Source organism: Octodon degus, unplaced genomic scaffold (assembly GCF_000260255.1).
Source record: "Octodon degus isolate 3935 unplaced genomic scaffold, OctDeg1.0 scaffold00212, whole genome shotgun sequence".
NCBI lineage: Eukaryota > Metazoa > Chordata > Mammalia > Rodentia > Octodontidae > Octodon > Octodon degus.
Window position 1 is genome coordinate 2,604,052 of NW_004524788.1, and position 22,842 is coordinate 2,626,893.

The 22,842-nt window shown below is 42.3% G+C and overlaps 1 protein-coding gene across 1 annotated transcript; it reads right to left on the reverse strand.

Annotated features, from left to right (window-relative positions):
• Positions 1–5,330: 5,330 nt before the first annotated feature.
• Positions 5,331–21,577, reverse strand: Bnip1 (BCL2 interacting protein 1). The gene is made up of 6 exons (XM_004644835.2): positions 21,396–21,577; positions 19,316–19,408; positions 14,159–14,250; positions 12,177–12,278; positions 10,548–10,666; positions 5,331–5,969 (listed from the first exon to the last, which is right to left on the reverse strand). Exons 1-6 carry the CDS (start codon positions 21,477–21,479, stop codon positions 5,773–5,775), a joined length of 687 nt encoding a protein of 228 aa, XP_004644892.1. The 5' UTR covers positions 21,480–21,577; the 3' UTR covers positions 5,331–5,772.
• Positions 21,578–22,842: the final 1,265 nt, after the last annotated feature.

Below are 22,842 nucleotides of genomic sequence, written 5' to 3' on the forward strand. Positions count from 1 at the left end.
GTTTTGGCCCACTTGGGGAGCCCAAGAGAATTTTGTGGGTGAAGTTTCAATATTAAAGAACATATGTGTGTGAGATATCAGCAACAACAGCTGGCGGCATGCAGCAGAGCAGAAAGCCAGAGCAAGAACCACCTGCATCTTATTGCATTACTCTTATACAGGTTGTCATCACATATTTGCATTCTTACATAGTGCTGTAACCAGCACATATGTGTCTACCTGTGCTGAATCGTAGTTACAGAACTGCATCCCATAGACGCCCCTGAGCTTTGAAAAAGTCTGAGTGGTTCCCTACATTCCACACCCTCAAAGGCTGAGGGTATATAAACGTAATATTCTGTACGTAACAGGGAAGTACCTACCTCCTTACTTTGTAGCTTACAAATCAAGAACCATATGGTTTTGCAGAAACATGTTTTTTTCAGTTTTCCATCCATAAGCAACATCAAAGCCTGGCATGTAACATTAGACCTGGACCATATGTTGAGCAAGGACTTCAACTTAGAGGGTTAAGTCTATGGTCATTATCTACAACTCTGCCCATTGGCTTGACTGGCCTGTTCCAGTTTCAAACCACAGTATTTTTGTACTGAGCTGGACAGCAACTTTTGCCCATTTTGGGTTGGGTCACAGCTAGATCCATCATTATACCAGGCATTAGCTGTAGGTCCCTCTTTCCCTTCTGCATAGGGCATAGGGGTCAAGTCCTACAGTTGATCCTCCTGGACAGGTTCTTACACTGTTTACATCATGCATCCTAAAACTGTTGCTAGTTCAGCTTTCAATAGGCTAGTTGAGACAGAGGAGTACTGTTGGAGGTATATCCCTCATCAGGTGAGAGTGGAGGCCTGTGCCATTTCACTCTTAGAATGAGCTGTTCACATTCATACCCAGCCCATCTATCCCATGATTCATACACAATGTAGGCAGGCAGAGCAGTGTACAACGCTGCTGTTTCTCAATCAGGGAATGCCAGCTCTCAGCTCCCTCCCACAACTAGATCCAAAACCCAACAGGGTACTTCTGCTCCCCCACCCCAACTTTCTTTCTTTCTTTTTCTTTTCTCTCTCTCTTTTTCTTTCTTCCTTTCTTCCTTTCTCTTTCTCTCCCTCTCCCCCCCCCTCTTTCTTTCTCTTTCTGCTATAGGCCTCAGCCAAACCCATTGTCATCTACACTGACAGGATAAATGGCAGGTTAGGGTCAATGACTCATAGGGCTTGTACCTGTGCACCAGCCCTCTTTGAGTCCTGAAAAGCAGCTTCTGCTGCATCTATCCAGCAAGCAATTTCCATTGCATCTATCCAGCCCCATGTTGTGGCCCCTTTAGATCAATTGGTATAAAGCACACAGTAGGGTAGCTAGGTATGGTACATCTGCCAAAAATGCAGCAAGCCCACAAATGCCTGTAATTGGCATACTGTCTTGGATCTGGTCTTACCAACCATATAACACTCAAGATTTAACAGAAAAGTCAGTTTCCTGGACCTTGTCATTGTCCATGATTCACCCCCATGTCAGCAAAGCACCCCTCGGTCTATACACTGGCTTTCAAATCTGCAAGCCAATCAGAAGTTAACATACTATGAATACAATGAAACAATGACAGAGTGTTGCTTGGCCCAAGTGGCCAGATCCAGGGCCACCAATCCAAGACATGGAATAGGGCTGTGCAAAGAGCCTTGTGGCAACATCTGGAAGGTCCACTGCCTGCCCTCCTGAGTGAAGGCAAATTTGTCCTGACTGCCAGCATCAGGGAGAGACTTTAGTCAACCATCACAACCCATCTGGCTTCTGCACAGGCCATACTGAAGAGCTATATGCATAGAGTATCACTCCTGCTTTTTTCAGTTTCAAGAAGTTAGTCCCATCTCCTCATGGCCTCCAGGCAGCCAATACTTTTTTATGTATACAACCCATGTGGCCTGTGAGACAGTCAGGCATGCATGGTGTAGATTGTCTCAGTTTGGTTTTTCCATGTGAATGCACAACTGAAATTCTTCCTGCATGGTGTCTAGCTAAGTCAGGATGTCCACCCCCAATATGTATTCAGCAACTGGGACACACATGCATCATACAGGCATGGGGGCAAATGCTCCACAACCAAAGTCATTTGGCCTTTCAGACTTGATGTAGGTCCTGTAAAATGGTCTGGGTTGCTGTATATTAGCATTGACTAAGCTCAGATAGCCATCAATGGTAGTATATGGTGAAAATTTGGGGGGGATCAGTAAGTAGTCAATTCCATATGCAGCCTCTGGTCTCCTGAGATCCTCAAGACCCAGGTAGGATGGCCTATCTCCTAATCAGGGAGAAGGGAAGCCAGCATCACCTCTTACGGCTTCACCAGGCCTGCCTAAGTTTTATATGGCTAGGCCAGCAGCCAACAGGTCTGTCCAGATCTGACACCAGTGGACATTCAGTTGCCCCTCTGCCTGTGCTTGGGAGGACAGCTCTATTTACCCAAGGTTTCTTTTTCTCCTTTGCCAGTAGTTTTTGGAGATATTGCCACACTTTGGTGCTTTTTCACATGTGCCAGTCTGGCCAAGGTATCTACCACATTATGGATTGGGTGATCTGCAAAGGGGGCTACAAGGGCTGCCACGGTACCGCAGTGTGAAAATCATTTGCCATGTGCCCATTTCATGTAGTACAGTTATCAAGTCTGGATAGTGACTTGCTCCAGCAGGTCACCTGGATTCTCCCAAAACAGGCAAACCGCTGCTGTCAACCAATTCATCACAGAACCCCTCATAGAGGGGGTGCTGGCTATACTGGCTATTTGGGACATCTGCATGTCATCAGCCCCAGTGTTCCACAACCATAGCAGCCACACAGGCATTGTTTCACCCACCTTCTGCTCTGTCTTGCCAGCTCCCACAGCTCCATGAATGTATAGGTTGTGTACATTGTGTTTTGGTTAGAAGTAGGCAGCCCTCCCAGTCTTCCTGGGATAGGGATTCTTCTGCCTCCACTTTTTGATGACTAACCAGCCTAGCATGCCAAGCCACGAGATTTTTCCCTGGAGATTTTCTCATATATGAGGACTTACACTTCTGGAGACATTTTTGGAGGAGGCTGTGCCTTCTTGCAACATGGGCATCAGATCAGCCAGCCATTACTCAAGGTCCTCCTCTATCTGCTGCAGCTCACACTCTTACCAGACAAGGCCACCCACCTCTTGATTGACATAGCAGAAGAAAGTGAAAAACAGCCTTACCTCTGTTTCATGGTGAGGGGGAGGAATTTTTTTTTTTTTTTTTTTTTTTTTTTTTTTTTTTTTTTTGGAACCGGAACCGGGGATTGAACTTTCAGGCCCTTGTGCTTGTCAGGGAAGTTTCAGCCTCCCACTCCCCATCCTTTCAAGAAAAAAATGCAATAAGGATTTTTTTTTTTTTTTTTTTTTTTTTTGTCAATTGCTCCAGAGGCTTGCAAGACAATCCTGGGCCACAAATGGACTGTTTCCCAGTCCTTTGGCGCCTTTTAAGCTGCCAAGAAGGTGGCTACAGGTAGCCAATGATGAATCTGGGGCTGCTTATCTGCCATTCCCTAGGGTGGATGCTGTCTCCACAGCCTTGATGGGAATACTCACCTTTAATGTCCCATCAACTACACCAGTTGTAGCCTGCTCAAAAGGCCCACGGGAGATTTTTGAGGATCCCAAGGTTAAAGAACACATGTGTGTAAGACATCAGCAAGAACAGCAGGCTGCACAGAGCAGAGAGCCAGAGCTGCCTGCATCTTTATTGTATAACTCTTACACAGGTTGTCATCTCATATTTACATTCTCACACAGTGCTGTAACCAGCACATGCCTGTTTACCTGTGCTGAGTCATGATTACAGAACTGCCATCCAGTATGCACCTGCACTAGACAAGTGGGGACACGTCCTCAGGTGTCCTTTGAAGTCCCTGAATTTTGAAACAACCTGAGTGGTTCCCCACAATAAGATTTCAGGCATCTACTGGGGGGATCTGGGAACATAACCCCTGAAGGTGGACTACTGGGCTGAATACTATGATACAAATTAACTCTATCTCAGGACTTCTTCAATAAGCTGATCTGAATAAGCTGGTATACAGTCAAATTCTCTTACAACTTGTTCTCAGGATGACGAGGCACTAACTTGACACCTCTGCTCAGACAGATCTAAACAGAATTGCCTCTGCCTGTCTGGTGCAGCACTGTGCACTGATGAACACTTAGGAGACTAAGGCAGGAGGACTATCGTGAGTTCAAGACCAGCCTAAATTTCATAGTGAGACTCGGTCTCAAAAAACCAAAACCAAGCTGAGCAGGGTACCACCCACCTGTAATCCCAACACTCAGGAGGATGAGGCAGAGGATCAGCTCAAGTTTGAGGCCAGTCTGGGCTACACAGTGAGTTCAGGGACTGCCTGAACTACAAAGCAAAATCCTGACTCAAAAAACAAAAAATAAATAAAAGTGCTGGAGATATAGCTTAATCCAAAGACCCCAGATTTAACTCCCAGTACAACCCTACCCTTCCCCCTAAAAACCTTGCCTCTGCCTAGCCAGCTTTTCTGGAAGTACCTGGGCCGACTGCTAGGGGATACCTGTCTAAGCCCTTTGGGGTGGCAGCCTTTGGGAAGACCATCACAGGCCATTGTAAGGATACTACACCTGGTACGTTACATTCTCTTTTCTTTTCAAATTGACTCTATAAGGGTCTATGTAGACTATCACCACTATTTTGCAGATAAGGAAATTGAGGCCTAGCAGCAGATAGTAACTAGCACATGGTCATGTGGTTTGTTAATAACATAGCCAAAACTCAAAATAAAGTCAAGCTTTAAAAGTCCTCATTTCTTCCACTTTCCCATATAACGTTGTCAAAGCCTTTTGCATCCAAGATAGTTTGTGAAGAGCTGACTGAAACAAAACAGGGAGGCCATGTATGGTGGTGTGTAGGGGATACCTGGGCTTGATAGAACTTGGGCCCCCAGGGGCCCCTCAGCTTTTCACTGGCTTCTCTCTCCTTGGTTAGACATAGTCTGGACCTCAGAGAAAAAAGGTATTAGACAGTGCCTTCATTCCTGCACATACCCAGGAGCCCCCAAGACACTGTATCACAGAGGAGTAAAACTGGCATTTTCAGAAGCTGGGGTGGGCCACCTTAATAGAAGGCTATTTGTACTGCCCTTCCTACAAGTTGTGAGGTCTTGTTTCTGTTGCTGCTTGACAGAGGAGCAATGTCCGGTTTACTGGTATATAATGTTCAGGAGTATTTAGGATACAAGGTGGCTGAATGAATAACATCTAAGCCTGTGTCCTCAAAATCAGAAAAGAGACATAAATTCCCAGAGCAGTATCTTGTGAAACTAAACATATTTTATTCCATTAAATAAAGTCAAGTTTATTCAAGGAATGACCATGAGCTCTTCCTTTTTCTCACCTCTTCTCTCTTCCTTCCACAACACCTGGCATGTAAGCCTCTGTGTGAGGGACTGAGGAGCAACAGATCTCAGGAGCTGGACTCCAAGTGCTCCAAGCAGCAGCGACTCCCAGTAGCCGACGGCTGGATGACTGTAGAGTACCTGTGTCCTGCAGGAATCTTTGTTTCCAACAGCTCTGCTTGTACTCTGCAAAGTATGCACTTGCAGAAGACTTGGGAGCTCTGTTTCTTTCTGACTTGCTAAGCAGCTGGAGCACACATGGAGGATGTGGCTCAGTTTGACAGCTTGGCTAGGGTTTGGATTCTGGATGGATCAGAAAACAGGACTGATGAGGCCAAAGGTGACAGCTTTCAGATCTCACAAAAATGGAAAAAGCCGCTTTTTCACAATATAGAGAACAGTAGCAAGAAAAAGGGCCAGAGCCAGGAAGATAAGAAGCTTGTCCGTCAGCTCTCGGCGGTTATACTTCGTGATGAGTTTCCGGCCCAGCTGGATGGTGCCGGACATGGACTTAAATTCTTCATTTGCATCCAAGATAGTTCGTGAAGAGTTGACTGAAACAAAACAGGGAGGAAGCCTGACTCAGAGAAGGGATAATACAAGTGCCAAAGAGAGTGCTCTGCCAGCTGGCTGCCAGTAGGACAGGCCGTCTTGAGGCCAGTGTCACTGAGACCACCTAAAAGAGCAAAGAGTAAGGACCTGACAAGGCAGGGCTCTTCGCTCCCACCCAGCATGATGTGGTTTGTTTGGGAGTCCTTGAACATAGACATGGAAGGGGGAAGGACAGTGGTGGGGTGCTTGCCTAACCACCAATCCCAGCTCTCTAAAGCAGACAGGCACCACCACCAGGCACAAAACTCTCCACATGATCACAGGCACCATGAGGGTTGTGTTGGGGCAAGAGCTGTGAGGCACTGGAACTTTCCATAAATGAAATGTGGCCCACCAAGACACCTATGGCCACACTTAACCTTTGCAGGACCACAAAAAAACAAGGATGGGCTGAGGCCTTCAGTCTGGGACACTGGGAGAAATTTGAAAGATGTGCTATCTCTGCTGTAGCCACTGTGTGACACCTAAGAAGGCAGTGTCCCTTAAAGGGTCCTTGTCCACACAGTCAAATGTACTTTTCTTTTTGGAGACAGGGTCTTGCTATGTAACCCAGGCTTGCCTTAAACTCACAACAATGCCTCAGCCTCCCAAGGGCTGGGATTGCAAGTATGTGTAAAAATGTTTACCTGGCAAAGTTCTCCTATGAAGCATAATAAAGCATCATTGGAACATTCATCAAATAAAACAAGTGAAAAATAAGGTACAAGAAAGTTTCAGTAAAATGTTTCCATTTATGTGAGAAAAAGGATAAATAATACTTCATTTCGATGTTAAATAGGCTTGGAAGACACCAGAAGGACATAAAAGAAGCTGGTAACAGAGGTGGCCTCTGAGGAGTAGACACAGAGGACTGGAGGCCAAGGGTCAGCTGCAATCAGAATGAGAGGTACCTTTTTAATTTCTCTTTGTATACTCAATTTGGTACCTTTTGGGAGGAAAGGAATTCTGGGGACCAAACCAAGGGCCTCTTAGATGCTAGGCAATCATTCCACCACTGAGCTGCATTTCTAGCTCTTTTGTTACTTTGAGACAGGGTCTTGTTAAACTGCCCATGTGGGCCTTGAATTTACAATCCTTTTAACTCATGCAGTCCAAACTAGCTGGGAGTATAGGCCTCCACACCCATCAAAATGCTTTTTATACTGACAATGTGGCAAACACTATGCACATGTGGCTCCTACGCACATCAGATGTGGTTAATTCAAACTGAGTTTTTTTTCTTTTTGTTTTATTTGGGATAGGTAAAATTTGGCAATCCTCCTGCCTCAGACTCCTGAATTCTGGGCTGACAGGCAAGTGTAAAATATATACAGCACCTCAAAGACTTGCAAAAAACAAATGCACACAAGTATCCTGCCATGTCCACAGTTCTATAGTCATGGATCAAACCAACACCAGGATAAAAATATGTACGTTTTTTGGTTATTATTCCTCAAACCAGAGGCAGCAAACATATAGCACACGTTATTTGTCTTTTAAGACAAAATATGTTAATGTATGAGTTATTTTTTTCTGAACTATAGCTTCAGTATTCGGGTTTAACTGCAGTGTTGATGCTTTATGATGAGTAAGTGGGTTTGGGGCTGCAGTTCGAGCACTTGTCTCTAAAACGTTTACTATCACTGCCCTAAATCATACAGTCTGACATCTATTTATACTGCATTAGTTGTTGTTAAGTACTCTAGAGATGATGTAAGCATGTGGGAGGCAATGTGTAGCTTCCGTGCAAATGGTACATACACCATTTTACAGAAGAGATTGTGGAATCCATAATGGGCCCTAGAACCAGTCATTCAGTTGCCAAGGGAAGACTGTCTTGATAATTTTTTTTTTCTTTTTCTTTTTTTTTTTTTAATTTTATTTATTTATTTGTGTGTGGGGGGGGGCAGCTCAGTCCACCAGGGGGCGGGCTGGCTGGCATGTGGTGCTGGGGGATTGAACCGTGGTCCCTGGGCTTTGCTAAGCTTGTTCTAAGTAGGTGCTTTAGACCACTGAGCCATCTCACCAGCCCCTGTCTTGATAATTTTTTATTGAACATGGGAATAGTAACATTTTATATATGAGTTAAATCAATCATTGAAATTAACTCCACATAAGCGCCTACCTGGCAAGTGCAAAGTCCTGAGTTTGATCCCCAGTACCGCCCCCCACCAAAAAATAACTACACATATTTTTTTTCTTTCTTTTTTATAATGTATCTACCAGAAAATGTGAAGCTACATACATGGCTCCCATTACATTTCTACTGGGCAAGACTAGGGCGTTTTTTTCTTCTTCCTTACCTTTGCAGAAAATTAAACACTAATAAATAAGCAGGGCATAGTGGTGCACACCTGTAACTATCAAGAGTTGAAGCAGGAGAATTACAAGTTTGAGCCCAGCCTGGGTACTTTTGTGACTCAGTGAGTCCCTCTCCCAAAATAAAAAATAAAAATGATGTGGGGAATGTAGCTCAGTGTGAAAGCCCTGGGCTCAATCCCCAGTAACACATACACACATATGTACACACAGGCGTGCGTATGCACACATGTACTAGAACAATAAATAAATTTGGGAGGAAACATAACAATCAGAGCAGTATGACAGGAGGGAGAAACAAACATAACAAAGTCTCAGCCTCCTTCCCTATACTTCTGCCATTTCACAACCTAAGAACTTGTTAAGTGAACACCTAATAGACCCTCCTTTTTAAATTTTATTCTTATACGAGACTGGGCGTGGAGGCACGCGCCTATAATCCTAGCACTTGGGAGGCTGTAAACAGGAGGATCACTATGAGTTCGATCTAAACAGTGAGATCCTATAAACCCTGTATACCCTGTCCTAAATACAAAAAAATAAAATAAATTGTATTCTTATGGAGCATCTGAAGCCATCACAGAATTAGAATATATCATGAAATGCTACATGCCCATCACCAAAGAACTGCCAACCCTCCAGCAATGCCAGCCCCTCCCTATCCCAATTCATTCCCCTCATACCTACCTTTTTATAGCAAACTCATTTACCTAAAAGGCTTTGTTTTTAAACTGAGGAATCGATGAGATTTTAATCAGTGACAGGGTTGTAAACTGCATTCTTCTTCTTCATAGCTATTTCTATTACAAAATGTATCCAAGATTAACCTTCACACTGGGCCCTCTGCACGTCCCAGAAACCCTCTGCACCTGTGCTTCCTTTTCACCCCCATCAGAGCATAAACGCCCTTGACCTGTAAGTCCAGCTGTCTCCTCACTCTCCCTTCTCCCAGACACAGGCTTTCTTCCAAGGCACAAGCTTGGAAGAGAGGCCTGCTTGAGGCCGAGCCTAAGCGCTCAGACAAGTGTCAACTGCAAGAAGTTGCACGGGCTTGGCAAGTGTGAGGCCGAGTTTGATTTCCTGTACCAAGAAAGAAAAAAAAGTAACCTCAGCTCACTCAGCTCGCTTTCCTTTAAACTTCTGTTTGTATGAATGGAGCAATGAAAAAAATGAAACAGTTAAAATTATAGGTAATTATTTGGGTGATAATGGTATTAGGGGCTTGTTTTTCTTTTTTCTCAAGAGACCCTTACTTGTTTTATTGTTTGGGTTTTGTTTTGTTGTGTTTTCATTTTTTTTTCCAAATCTTTATTTATTTGGTACAGGGTCCTGTTAGGCAGTTTGGACTCCTTGCGATCCTCCTCTCTCAGCTTCCCTAACACTGGGATTATAGGCATGCACTACCAAGCCCTGTTTTGGTGGCCTGCACGGCAAGCTCAGGGTTTGGGGGTAGACATAGCATGCGGTACTGAGGATCAAACCCAGGTCCTTGCACTTGCAAGGCAGGTACTTAGACCACTTAGCTATCTCCCCAGTCCCCCCTTTTTTTTTTCTTTTTTTTGTTTGTTTTTTAAGACAGACACATTGAAACTGTTGTGTTTAAGTAGACGTCCCCAAAGCGTCAGGTGCTCAAAGCAGGGCTTCTGTAAAGTGACTGGAGTGCTTAGAGCTGACTCACTGTTAGGAGGGGTCTGTAGTTAAAAGAGCGGGGGCACTGGCAGTGCAGCCAAAAAGTTTCTCTCTTTCCCACTCCTTTCTCCACACTTTCTCTGCTCCCTATCATTCTGCCATGAGCTGTTTCTCCTCCACCATGCCACACAGTCAGACCACTTAGCTTTGAAGTCAGCTGACTATGGACTGAAATCTCTATAAATTATGAGCAAAAATAAACCTCTCCTCCTTTGGGGCTTTTCTTCCCAGCCACCTTGCCCAGTGCTACTAATACCCACACCAGAAAAAGGCCTAGAGATCCCTGCTCTTCACATTTGCCCTGGGAATGTTTCCACCAGAAAACATGATGGAATGTAGGGTCTTCCATAACTGCAATAACCAAAGGAGCGATGACAGCAGCACACCCTGCTCAGTGTAGGGTCCAGGTATGAGATGTCTTACGCGTGAAACACCACATAATTTCGGAAGCTTTGGATAGGCAGAGTAGGTACTGAGTGCTCTGGTGTCAAAGTGTCTCTAAACAAAGCTTTCAGCTCTAGGTCCAGCCTTACCTAGAGAGTGCATGGCCTCCTCACTCTGCTGGACCTGCTGTGACATCATCCTGCTGATCCCCATGAGACTCTCTGTGATGGCACTGGATGTCTGAGCCAGGCTCTCTTTGGTGGTTTTCCTAAATGTCCCAAGAAGGGAGGAGGAATGTTAACAAAAGCCTTGCTTCAAAAAAGCCTTATATCCAAATAAGAGCCATTTTTAAAAACTTATTATTAGTATATATTCATCATCCATGTTGGCAAGGGTGTATACTAGACCACATTCTTTTGGACTACTAGTAGAAATGGAAACTGATGCTCCTGTCTATAAAGCAAGCTGTTGAGAGCCTTAGAACTGTTCATTTTTTTTTTTTTTTTTAACTGTTCATTTTTGACCCAATAATCTCATCCTTAGAAATCTCTCCATAGGAATGATCCAAAGTGTGAATGAAAGCTCACCTTCTAAGGAACTGCTGTGGCTATTTAAAATACTGAAAACTATAAAGAAATACATACAAATGGGATTAGTTAGGGCCAGGGAGATGGCTCAGTGGAATAAGTGCTTGCCTGGCAAGTACAAAGTCCTGAGTTTGATCCCTGGTACCACCAAAAAAAAAAAAAAAAAACAAGACCAGGATTAATAATATACTATTGACTACTAAAATTATATTTAAAGAGTTTGTAAAGCTGGAATTACATTCCTGTAATTCTAGCACTTGAGAAGCAGAGGCAAGAAGATTGCTGCAAGTTTGAGGTCAGCCTGGACTACACAGTAAGTTCAAGGCTCAGATTGAACTGCACAGTATCACACTATCTCAAAAAAACGAAAAAAAGAAAATAACTTTTTTTAAAAACATAAGCAAGGCAGGCCGGCCAGGATAACTCAATGGATTAAACCACCTGCTTAGGCAGATGCAGGAAATGGGGTTCAATCCTGGTGTGCCATGCTGGCCCTGCCCATCGGGTGCATTAAGACGGTCATTGAGACTGGATAGTCGTGCAAGCCTGCAATCCCAGGCGTTTGGAAGGAAAAAAAAACAGGAGGATTGGGGCCGGGGAGATAGCTCAGAAGAATAAGCACTTGCCTGGCAAGCACAAGGGCCTGAGTTCAATCCCCGGTTCCGTCAAAAAAACAAAAACAAAAACAAAAACAGGAGGATCATTATGAGGCTGATCTGTGTAGTAAGACCCTATAGACTCTGTACTAAATACATAAAAAACAAAAACAAACAAGCAAGGCTTTGTGCTATAATACTGAATACAGAAGAGCAGGATACTAAGTTTTACATATGGTATGATTTTTGGCTATAAAAAATTTGGAAGGAAAAATAACAAAGAAAACAATGTACCAAAATGTTCATGAACAAGGGTGGGGATATAGCCCAGTGATAGTGTTCGCCTGATAAGCATAAGGTTTTGAGTTCAATCCCCAGTTCAAAAAAAAAAAAGGTTCATAGTAAGTAACAGTATAGCTTATTTTCATTTTGTAATTCACATTTTTATCAACTTACTTGAAAAGTATTACTTATATAATAATATTAAGTATGAACTTACGCTGAAAACAAGAGGGGACTTCCTATTGAGGTTTTACTTCATGCCAATTATTACCTGTCCTGTTACCAGAGCCCAGTAACACGGAAGGACAGATACCTTTGTCTTAAGGGGTCTCTTCCCTGAAGAAGCTCTGCTTTCTCTAGATTGTCAATTGCAATTTTGCAAGTGAGATTGGCTTTCCTCCATGAGGTCTGGTTGCTGCAAGAGAAGGGTCACAGTGAGTTTCTACTGGCTCCATTGGGTTGTTAGCTCCAATCACAGCAGTTCACCCTTGCAGTGTGGCCATCTCTACTTCCTGACACTTCTTCCTCTGGGTTGCCCCAGCAACCATTCTACTTCAGGCCCTAATACCTCTCCTCTGGATCCCAGAAGCTGTCTCCAAGACATTCTGTCTTTCCTTTCCTCTCAAGCATCTGGAAGACACAGGGACATGGCACAGTGGCTTCAGACTTCAGGGTAGGATCCCACCCACCAGCTGGGGACACAAGGTCGCATTCTGTCAAGTGACCTTTAAGGTTCTAGACATGTTATTCCTTGAAAATTACAACTTACTATTCATCTCTCCACCTCCAGTACCTAAAACCACCATTTTTAGCCCCTCAGCTACTCCATGAACATATGTCGTACAAGAAATTAAAAAGACCACAAGAACCATTCTTTCTCACTCTAACACTTACTGTTCCTTATATACTACAGACTAATCATGGACAATATAGACATACAGTATTAACATTGTTTATTCACAGTAATTATCTAATCTCCTTTGGGAATGACAACTCAAATTTGTTGAGCAGTTTCCTGAGGTTAGCAATGTAGCCTTTATTGACAAGACTATAGTCTAAAAAGCTAATTGTATCCCCCTGAGAATCAAACTCATGTTCTAGAACTTTGACACAGCCAGCTTAAATCAATTGTCCTACCTCTGGCAATATTAAAAAATCAAAATGAGGTAGAGAAGTTGAAAAACAAACAAAAAAGAATCAAGTTATATCATGTACAGATATAAATTCTCTATGATGAAAGTGACCGTTATGTATATCTAAAACGTACCAACAAAATCTCATAGAAGAAAAAAATAAAAATAAAAAAGGAACAAAGAAAAAAAATCTATGGAAATTCTGAGATAGCATGAGGGTCAAAAGAGAATGACATGAATACCAGTGAACTGGGAAAGTTTATACATATACATATATATACATATATACATATATATATATATGCACACACACACACATATTCAATCTGCAAGTATCAATAATAACAATATTAGTCCTTTTTTTTCATTGGTGTTTATCCCTGGAAATGATTAAAAGTAAGTACTCAGAGGCTGAGGTACTAGAGGGCAGGCTAATATATGAGGCCTTCGGTATAATCTTCAGCACCAAACAAAAACAAGCATATTCACATCTGCAAATTTTTATGATGCAGGGGCCGGGGAGATAGCTCAGTAGAATAAGCACTTGCCTGGCAAGCACGAGGGCCTGAGTTCAATCCCCGATTCAGCAAAAAAAAAAAAAAAAAAATTATGTTGCAAAAGTCAAATGTAAAGAGAAAGGTACTATTTCATGTTGTAAGATAATTTTGTTGGAAAGCTATACCTTTTCCTATTCAATATTAAGGAACAACAGATAGCTACAGTTTTATAATCAAGGGTTAGCACAGCTGCAATTAAACTTTCAAATTTGTTTAACACAAGTATACTTACAGTTTTTTGTGTGTCATTTTCCAGATAACAATTCCATTCAAAACGTTCTAAATTTTGGTTCACCTTTCACTCCCTTTTAGTGGACTCAGTACAAATTATAATTAGATAAAACTAATATATATTTTTTGTTTCAAAAATGTAAAATACAGTATCATGTTAAATGTTTTTGTAAACTATGCACAGCTTTAACTGCCCAAGTAAGCTTTGCTTATCCCTTGTCTTCCTCTACTTGAGAATTAATGACCTAGAGAGAACATTCAGCCTGTGTGTAAATTAACTCACCAACAAACCAGGTTTATTAAGCAAACACATGTGCAAGCCTCATGGGGAGCAACTGACACTGCAGAGGTAGCTGGAAGGAAATCAGGCCTACCTGAGCATCTGTTTTTTGTGATTTTCCACTTCCTGGAGTAGAAATTGTTTCTCTGATTCTTTGTCTTGTTCCTTAGCCAATTGCTCAAGTTCCTTTGAGGAGAAAATAGCACTATGTTAAAATGATTTTAAAAGCCAATATGAAAACAGAAAAGCACTTCTATTTTTTTTTTTTGAACAGCACTTCTATTTCTAGCAAGCACACACAGCTACATTTGAAGTACCCTTTTAAAACAGGATACCCAGGAATGCTAAGTAATATATAACACATATCCTTTTAAATGCATAGCTCAGTTTGCAAGCAGGTGAGGAAAATTCCTAGGCCTAAAAGGCAGGGGTAAACTAAGATCCACAGTGGTTAGCCTGTGAGTAATGCACGGCTACCCTGGAGTAGGAGGTGTTCTTAAAATCTCAAGTATGCCTGAAATAAGAAAGAGTTACAAAATATTAGCCCACTGATTCCATACTTATATATCACAGGAATATCAAGCAACCATGTTTTCAAATGTTCTTTCTTCACCTGTAACCCCAGAACTCAGGAGACTGAGACAAGAGGATCACCACAAGTTCAAGAGCAGTCTGGGTTGGGGCCTGCAAGGTAGCTCAGCAGACTAAGCACCTGCTTAGGCAAGTGCAGGGACTGGGGTTCGATCCCCTGCCCCACACTTTGTGCTGGCCCCACCCCCAAACACGCTGAGACCGCCACCAAGTCCTGGCATGGTGGCGCATACCTGTAATCCCAGCACTGCGGAGGCTGAAAACAGGACCACTATGAGTCTGAGCTGTGTAGTGAGACCCTGTACCAAATACACTTAAAAAAAAAAAAAAAAAAAGCAGCCTGGGCTACACAGTAAGACCTTGTCTCAAATGAAACTAATAAAAGTAAATATTTCTCAATTTTGAGATCAGTCAAAAATAGTTTGAGGATTTGAAGCTCATGTGGGACAGAAAAATGAAGCTTCAGGCCACCCAAGGCTGAGAACTGGAAGTGAGAACACCACAAATCTAAGACTCATAAAAAGCTATACTCTCAGGAAAAAGGTCTAGGAAAATGTCCACTCAGCAGCAGAATGAAAGCATGGGCTCTTGTCTTTTTTGGTTGTGGTCTCTGGTTAGAGGGGTAAAAATGAAAATATTGCCTAAGAATTTATAATTAAGAAGATTCTTTGACACTGACATGAGGTTCAAATTTATTTTCCTTGAGTAGCCCAGAAGCTCCATAAAGAGAAATTTATATAAAGAGTTTCTCCAGAAGGAGCCCAGGAGATGGTTCAGTGGAATAAGTGCTTCCCTGGGAAGTGCAAAGGCCTGAATTCAATCCCTGGTTCTGCAAAAAAAAAAAAAAAAAAAAAAAAGTTTCCTCAGAATTGTGATAATTCCAGGAGACCTGGCAGAAGCAAGTATGAAAACCGCTAAAAGACTTGCCTTGGACACAGGATACACAAAGTGTCATAAGAAGACCTGCAAATGAGTATTCACAGTGCTCCAAAATAACCAAACACCAGAGAAACATTCTCCCATGCGTAGAAGACAGCAGGTATGACAACCAGTAGTATTAGATCCTAAACAACTTCAGAGTATAGAATCATCTAGCATACTTGAGTAGAGAGACAGAAGAAACACTGAAAGTCTCTTCATATATTTTTGTTTGCAAATTAATACAAGTTTTCAATAGAGCCACTGACCTAAGGTATAAATGTATTTTCTCATGTAGATACGCATACTAATTTGTATGTGCTGAAGCCTGAACAAGTGTGTGTATCTACATCTCAAAATAGCTCAAAAATTACTTCAAATTGCCAAGATGGGTAGTGCACACCTGTAATCCCAGCACTCAGGAGCCTGAGGCAGGAAAATCATTGCCAGTTTGAGACCAGCCTGGGCTACAAAGTAAGCTCAAGGCCAGCCTGAACTATATAGCAAGACCCTGTCTCAAAGATAAAAAAGAAAAATTTGTCCCCACCTCCCCAGATATTGTTAAGGCAAAGAAAAGGCACTGACTGTGAACTGAAACATTTTTGCAAATCTCATCGGTTATTTGTATAGTTATTTCTTTAAAATCTATTTTCCCTGCTAGAATGCAAGTTCACTGAAAAGAGAGCTGTAACTAGGGTCATTCACTACATTTACTCCTTATGTCTGGCACATACTGGGCACTGAATCACTGAAGGGAAGAATGGATCCCCAGGATGAAGGGGGGTAGAAGGAGGAAAGGAGGGAGGAATGAACAATTTCCTCATGAAGGGCTTCCTGAAGTTCTGGTACAGAAAACTTGCACTAGTTCTGCATAAAAGAGAGGGGATAGATTAATTCTCAAGTTCCAGTTTGAGAACCATATGCCTAAAGACAGACACACAGACATTGATATCTATACAATCAATGTCAGACAATAACTAAGGTAGAATAGCAGAATTTGATACGAGGCCAATTATCTTTTAGTATCACATAATCTTGTTATAAATACACCAAAGATATTCATATGAGAGCTAAGAACATCAGACAGAAATCCTGTATATATTTCCAGGTATGAAGAGAGTAAGCAAATACTTAGGAAATTCAAGTAAGAAGTTGGATGGGGGGCTGGGGAGATAGCTCAGTAGAATAAGCACTTGCCTGGCAAGTGCAAGGGCCTGAGTTCAATCCCTGGTTCTGAAAAAAAAAAAAAAAAGAAAGAAAGTTGGATGGGAACTTATCCTGAGTGGACATATCTGTAATTCCTGCTACTCAGAAGAATGAGGCAGGAGGATGTTAAATCCAAACCCACCCTGGACAACTTAGCAAGACTGTCTTGAAAATAAGAATTTTAAAATAGCTTAGTGGTGGAGTGTTTGCCTAGAATGAGCAAGGTCCTACAGTTAATTCAGTAACAGAAGAGGAGAGGAGAAGGAAGGAGAGGGGAAGGGAGGAGAAAGAAAAGAAACAAACAGAAACAAATAAAGCAGAGCAGAACAGAACTGGGACAGAGTCATTCATTCACTGACCATGTGCTCATCACCTCACTAGATACCAGACACACTCTTTGGTTCAGGGAACTAATGTATCAGAGGCAGGGAGCATAGTAAATATGCAAATGTAATGGTGAAGTAATTTATTAAGTTAGTGAAGGAAATAAACATCAGGCAAGCATCTAAATAAATAGAAGGAAATACCATGCTGAACGTGATGTGTATAATTAAAGAGTGAAAGAAAGGCATTTTAGAAAATAAATTAGCTTTTTTTTTTTCATTTTAAGTATTTGGTATAAGGTCTCACTATGCAGCTTGGACTTGTAATGATCCTCCTGTTTTCAGCCTCCCCACTGCTGGAATTACAGGTGTGTGCCACCACACCTGGACTTGTTCACCTGTTCAGCGTGCCCTGGGGGTGGGGGTGACCTGGCATGCGGGCTCTGCACTTGCCAAAGCAGGCACTTAGTCCGCTGAACTATCTCACTAGCCTTTAAATTAGTTTTTTTGAAAAACATTTTATTAGTACATGTTTGCAGTACATAATGATTACATTCATCATGGGGAGTTATTTAGTACATGTACATAACATATATAAATTAGCTTTAAAAAGAAAAAGTTGGAAGCAGTCCAAATAAATACCCTTCGACAAAGTAGTTACAAAAATGATGGCTAGGAGCTAGGGATATGCTCAGCAGCATAAGAACCAGCCTGGCAAGCACAAGGTCCCAAGTTCAAACCCTGGTACCACCAAAAAAAGATGGCTATACAAAAAGAGTGAGAAAGGTTTCTGGGTACTAATATGCAAAATATTTCAATATACATTGTTAAGTGTTTAAAAGTGGTATTTTTTAGATAAAAAATAGAATAATAAGAAAATATATACGGGGCTGGAGAGATGGCTCAGTGGTCTAAAGCACCTACTTGAAACAAGCTTGGCAAAGCACAGGGACCTCGGTTCAATCCCCAGCACCACATGCCAGCCAGACCCGCCCCCTGGTGGGCTGAGCTGGCCACACACACACACAATAAATAAATGTAATAAATAAAAATAAATAAATATTTAAAAAAAAAAAAAAAAGAAAATATATATTTTTTAAATATTTGAGTACATAAACTGGGGAACAATTGCAGGGGAATAAAGAACAATAAGGAGTAAACTGAGACTTTTCTAAGTTACAGTCTTGCAAAAATTAAAAATTGGACTGGGGATGTTACTCAGTGGTATAGCACTTGTCTAGCACATATAAGCCCTTGGGTTCAAGCCCCAGTACTATAAAAAGTAAAAACAATAGGCAAGTAAAAATTAAGCTTATTAAATCAGGGCTAGAGGTGAAGACAGAAAGAGCTCCACTAGGTGGTGGCGACAGAGCTACATTCTAGAATTAACTCCTGTTGCAAAACTACTTTCAAATTGTCTTTGAAAATCCCTTAGGAAAGCAACACACAGGACACAAACATACTGTTTCTCAGCAGCCCAACTGGACAGTTTTAGAACAGACTGTCTCCATCTAATAAGCAATGACAAAGCTGTTGGCTAGCTTTTGGGGCAACGTCATGTGAAGTCTTTACCACATGCTGCAAGACCAAGTGCCTACAGATCTACCCTGAGATAGGCAGATCCGAACTCCCCAACTCACCCTCATGACGACACAGTAGTAAAAATGCCTACTATTTAAACTGGCCCTTTTCACTTGTTTTGAGGCAGTACATACATCATAGTTGAATGTAGGAGTGCTAATGTGTGTATGATGTGACTGGTGACTTCAGAAACACAATGAAAGACCCCGGGCAAAGTGACAGCTCAAAAACACCCAGGAGATGCTACTGATGGGCTGGGCGGGGGGGATGAGTGAAAGGGTTGGAGAAAATGGTGAAAAACAGTTAGAAGTGGTCTCAGCGTTTTCAAGTTGAAAAATTCTTATTTGTACACAAGTTCCTCAATTATAAATGAAGAACGGCTTAGCTAAAGAGTAACCTTCACTGTCTGTTTACTACCCTTCCAGTTGGTATCTGAACTCACAGAGCTCTCAGTTTTTTGGGTTTTTTTTTTTAATGGTACTGGGGATCAAACTCTGGACTTTGTGCTTGCCAGGTAGGCACTTAAGCTACTGAGCTACCTCCCCAGCCCCTCTCAAGCAGTTTAATGCTCAGGACTGAGCCCCTTTCATTGTTACCCACCATCTGGATTGTGGCTCTGCAACCATGCTCACCTGTACTCTGTGTCGTAACTGCTGAATCTTCTCTTTCACTTTAGTGTTCAGTTCTGTAAGTGCGCTTAAGGGTCCTGAACAGTTTCGAATATCCTAGGAGACATTGAAGAGATGAGAGCCTTTCTGGAGGCGATGACATGAAATGACATCATCTGTACAGTAAGAAAGTTGACTTAGACCACAACTAAGGTTAGCCTGAATGTAAATTAGCCTGATCTTTGCTATTTACCTCTGTGATACAAACAAAACCATTTTCTTGGTTTTTCTGATTCCTCTTTAGACTAATTTGAACAGATAATATAGAGCAGGCTGGGGGTTTAGCTCAATGGTGCAGTGCCTGCCTCAAAAAAGAAAAGTTATTAGTGCATACAAAGAAGCACAATTTTAACTAAATTACTAGTTCCTAAAGTTCAACAAATCATCACCTGGCCAGTATGAAAGACTTAAAAAGCTGCTTGCATGTGCAATAAGAAAATGGATCCAAAAGTAACAGTATAACTTCAGATCTTTCTAACTTGAAAATGAGGATGCTTAAATTACTGGCAACATATGACAAGATTAATTTGGCCTGACTTTACAAGCCATCTGTTACAAGTCCCTGTTCATTTATAGACTTGTTTAGGGGTAGATTTAGAACTTGTTTAAGGGTAGATTTAGAACTTATTCTGGAAATAAATTCTGAATTATTGGGCTAAGTTTTAGAGTAGGCTCTAGAGTCAGACTGTGTGCATTCAAGTCACAGATGTAGCAACTTACTAGCTGTGCAACCTTAAAAAAAGTTATTTAAATTATCTGTGCTTCTCATATTACCTCCCTCAAGATCATATATCTAAAGCACTTAGCAGAGCAGCCGGAACACTGTAAGAATGCAATACATCTAGTTATAATTGATTACTCTTCCTCATTAGCAATCAGAAGAAAACAATGCTAAAGAGAGTACAATTCAAATGACATATAATGTGTGTGCGTGTGTGTGTCTACACATGTTCATGTGTGCTGGGTAATGAACCCAGAGTCTTGCATGTGCTGAGCGCTGGCTGTACTAAGCAGCTATAAACTCAGCCCCTAATAATTTCACTTGTATAAATCTATGTTTATTTTCCTAGAATTGGCCCAGACCTTGCAGTTTAGATGTTCAAGAAGTGAAATTCAAGAAATTAGTTTCTTCATTTGTTTGCTGGCCTCTCAAATCAGTTCCTTGTAGTACATGATGTCACAAATTTGATTTATTTTCTATCTGGCTTACCAGGGGAAACCTACATTGCTTCCCCTTTTGCCATGGTCTATTAGGAACTCTCAGTCTATATCTAGTGTAGACTAATTTGTCGGAAAGGGAAACAATTTATTTAAAACCAAGGCTTAAATCTCTTTTTCTTTAAACCCTTGAGCCATGTCTACATTCCTAATTCTTGCCTTTGACAACTGTTTACTGCACTACTGTTTCCTATCTTTAAATGTCTTAAGACGGAGCCTCTCATTTTCCCCATCTGTTTAACAAGGCAGAAATACTGCAAGGTGCTTTTCCTTAGCGGACTTTCCCGCCTGAGTCCTAGTTTTGTCACTGTCTGCCTTTTGGTCTAGTCCTTGCCGCATTATTCAATTTTTTCATTCACAAATCTCAACTAAAATCCAGGTTATGTTCACAATTGCCAGTGACTCACACGCAGTTGGGTGGCCCTGGGTGCCAGGGGGCCCGGACACACCAAACTTGGTCGGCAGAGGGCGAGCTGATGATCTCTGCGACACCACCCGATGAAGGGAAGAAGGTGTGAGGTGGGTAACAGGTGTGCAGGGAGGGGCTACGGTCGGAGGAACAGCCAGTGTGCGGGTGGAAGGCTCCCGGGGGGCATTCACGGGGCAGCAGCTAAGAGGGGTTATGAGGGTACCTCAGAAGAAAGCGAGCCTACGGCAACCTGACGGAGAAATAAAAGAGGACCAGACGAAATGGGGACAGAATAACTGCCTTGAGGCGGGGCCAGTGGCCTGGGGAAAGTTCGGGATTAAGACCACTGAGCTAACAGAAGGTTAGTGACATCCGAGTTTGGACTGAGGGATCCCGGAAAGGTCTCAAAAATTATACCTGGATGAGCGCCTTCACCTCCAGGTCGAATTTTACAATCTCTTGGTTACAGATTCGGACGTGGACATCTTGGGGAGCCGCCATGTTGGAGACGTCGACTACGGGCAGCGGCAGGGCCCAAATTCAATCGCGTTTTCGCGTCGCTTTCTTATTCTCCCAGCCAGACTGGAGCGCCTCCTGGAGTCAGGCGTGAGGGCAAGTAAGCGTCGCAGCGCAGAGCGCAGGGGACATTTCCTTGAAACGTGAGAAACTGGCCTCTCCTCTGGTTTGGTCCTAATAAAACGGAGAAGAAAAGAAAATATCAGGAATAGTGTTCACCCTTCCATCTCCCACCAATCCACCGTCCTAATGATTACACGTTTTTTTGCAAAGAAGAAATAAGACCAGAAAAGTATCAAATGGAATGTCTCTGGAAGATGCGATTGAATTTTTAACTTTCTTGTATTTTCATTTTCTGTAGTATGACTTGTGAAGTAAAAGAAAAATTACAAGCACTTTTTAAAAATGTCTGAAATTCAAAGCAGTTTATCAGAGCATCTTTAAATCAACCCAACACGTGCTGCAGGACATGACAAGTAGCTCAGGCTGGCCTACAACTCACTATGTAGCCCAGGCAGGCCTCAGACCCCTGGCCTCCCCTTCCTGCCTCACTACCCAAGTGCTAGCTAGGATTACAACTGTGCACCACACACCCAGCACGATTAGATTAGATAGCAAACCTTCAATAGACGGTGGCTACAAACAGTGGCTCTCTTCATTTTATCTTTACTATTACATAATACAAGTTCTTTAGCTGGTCCTCAAGGACATCAGACACCACCCCATCCACCACCCCGCCTCTTGAACCCACACTCCCCTTATTCCAGTCTTCAGGCTCTTTAGCCATAAAATATGGTGTTCCCTTTTCTTAGAATGCTTCCCTCAACTTGCCCCATCCATCCACTTTTTCTTTTGTCTTTTTTGGTGGCTGCATTTGGGACTGAACCCAGGACCTGGCACATGCCAGGCAAATGTTCTTGCCCTAAATGACACCTCAACATCTACTTTGGTTCATTGCACTCCAACAAGCCCAGACTGTGAGGACCTTAGTGCTTTGCTGTGTTCATCTTTTATCACAACCACCTCTTAAGACACCAGTTTTATACATTAAGGAGATGGACTAAAAGTGGATAGCAAAACAAACACTACCCCACAATTACTGAACTTGAAATTAGCTGAAAGAGCTGGCCAAGTAGCTCAGTGGATTAAAGTAACTGCTTAAGCAGATATGGGTTGGAAGTTCGATCCCCGTGGGTGCGCTGAGACGGTGATTGAGACTGGGTTTGGTGGCATACACTTGTAACTCCAGCACTTGGGAAGCTGAACACAGGAGAATCACTACAAGTCCAATCTGTGTAGTGAGACCCTGCACTAAATAAATTTTTTTAAAAAATCCTTTTTTCAGGTC